The sequence below is a fragment of the Merops nubicus genome, unplaced genomic scaffold, assembly GCF_000691845.1.
Source record: "Merops nubicus isolate BGI_N331 unplaced genomic scaffold, ASM69184v1 scaffold35358, whole genome shotgun sequence".
Taxonomy (NCBI): Eukaryota; Metazoa; Chordata; class Aves; order Coraciiformes; family Meropidae; genus Merops; species Merops nubicus.
The window spans coordinates 12,875-13,191 of record NW_008628312.1 but is presented as its reverse complement, the minus strand read 5'-3'; the positions used below and the strand labels follow the sequence as shown (position 1 = coordinate 13,191).

The 317-nt window shown below is 63.7% G+C and overlaps 1 protein-coding gene across 1 annotated transcript in view; it reads left to right on the top strand.

The window, feature by feature from the left end:
• Nucleotides 1-5: 5 nt before the first annotated feature.
• The window catches only part of ECE1 (endothelin converting enzyme 1), a gene marked incomplete at both ends in the record, with an annotated part of 7,199 nt that continues 6,887 nt past the window's right edge, over nucleotides 6-317 (top strand). The window contains one exon of the mRNA XM_008946616.1: nucleotides 6-90. Coding sequence (XP_008944864.1) covers nucleotides 6-90 — 85 coding nt within the window. The remainder of the gene's footprint in view (nucleotides 91-317) is intronic.

The window sequence follows — 317 nt, the reverse complement described above, 5'->3', positions numbered from 1 at the left end:
GCGCCGAGAAGCAGCTGGTGGTGCTGGTGGGGGTGCTGGCCGCCGTGCTGGCCGCGTGTCTGCTGGGGCTCATCTTCCAGTACAGAGCCAGTAAGTCCTTGGGCCGTGGTGAGATCCTGCCCCCATGGACAAGGGGGGTTGCTTGGGGGTGCCCGGGGATGGGGTGTTTGGGTGAAGGATGGGGTGCTCGCCTGCATCCCTCACTCCAGGATGGGATTCTTAAGTCCCAGGTGGGATGTTCAAGTGTGGAGCGGGATGCTCAGGCACAGGACAGGATGGGCACCTGCATCCCTTGCTGCAGGGTGAGCTGCTGATGG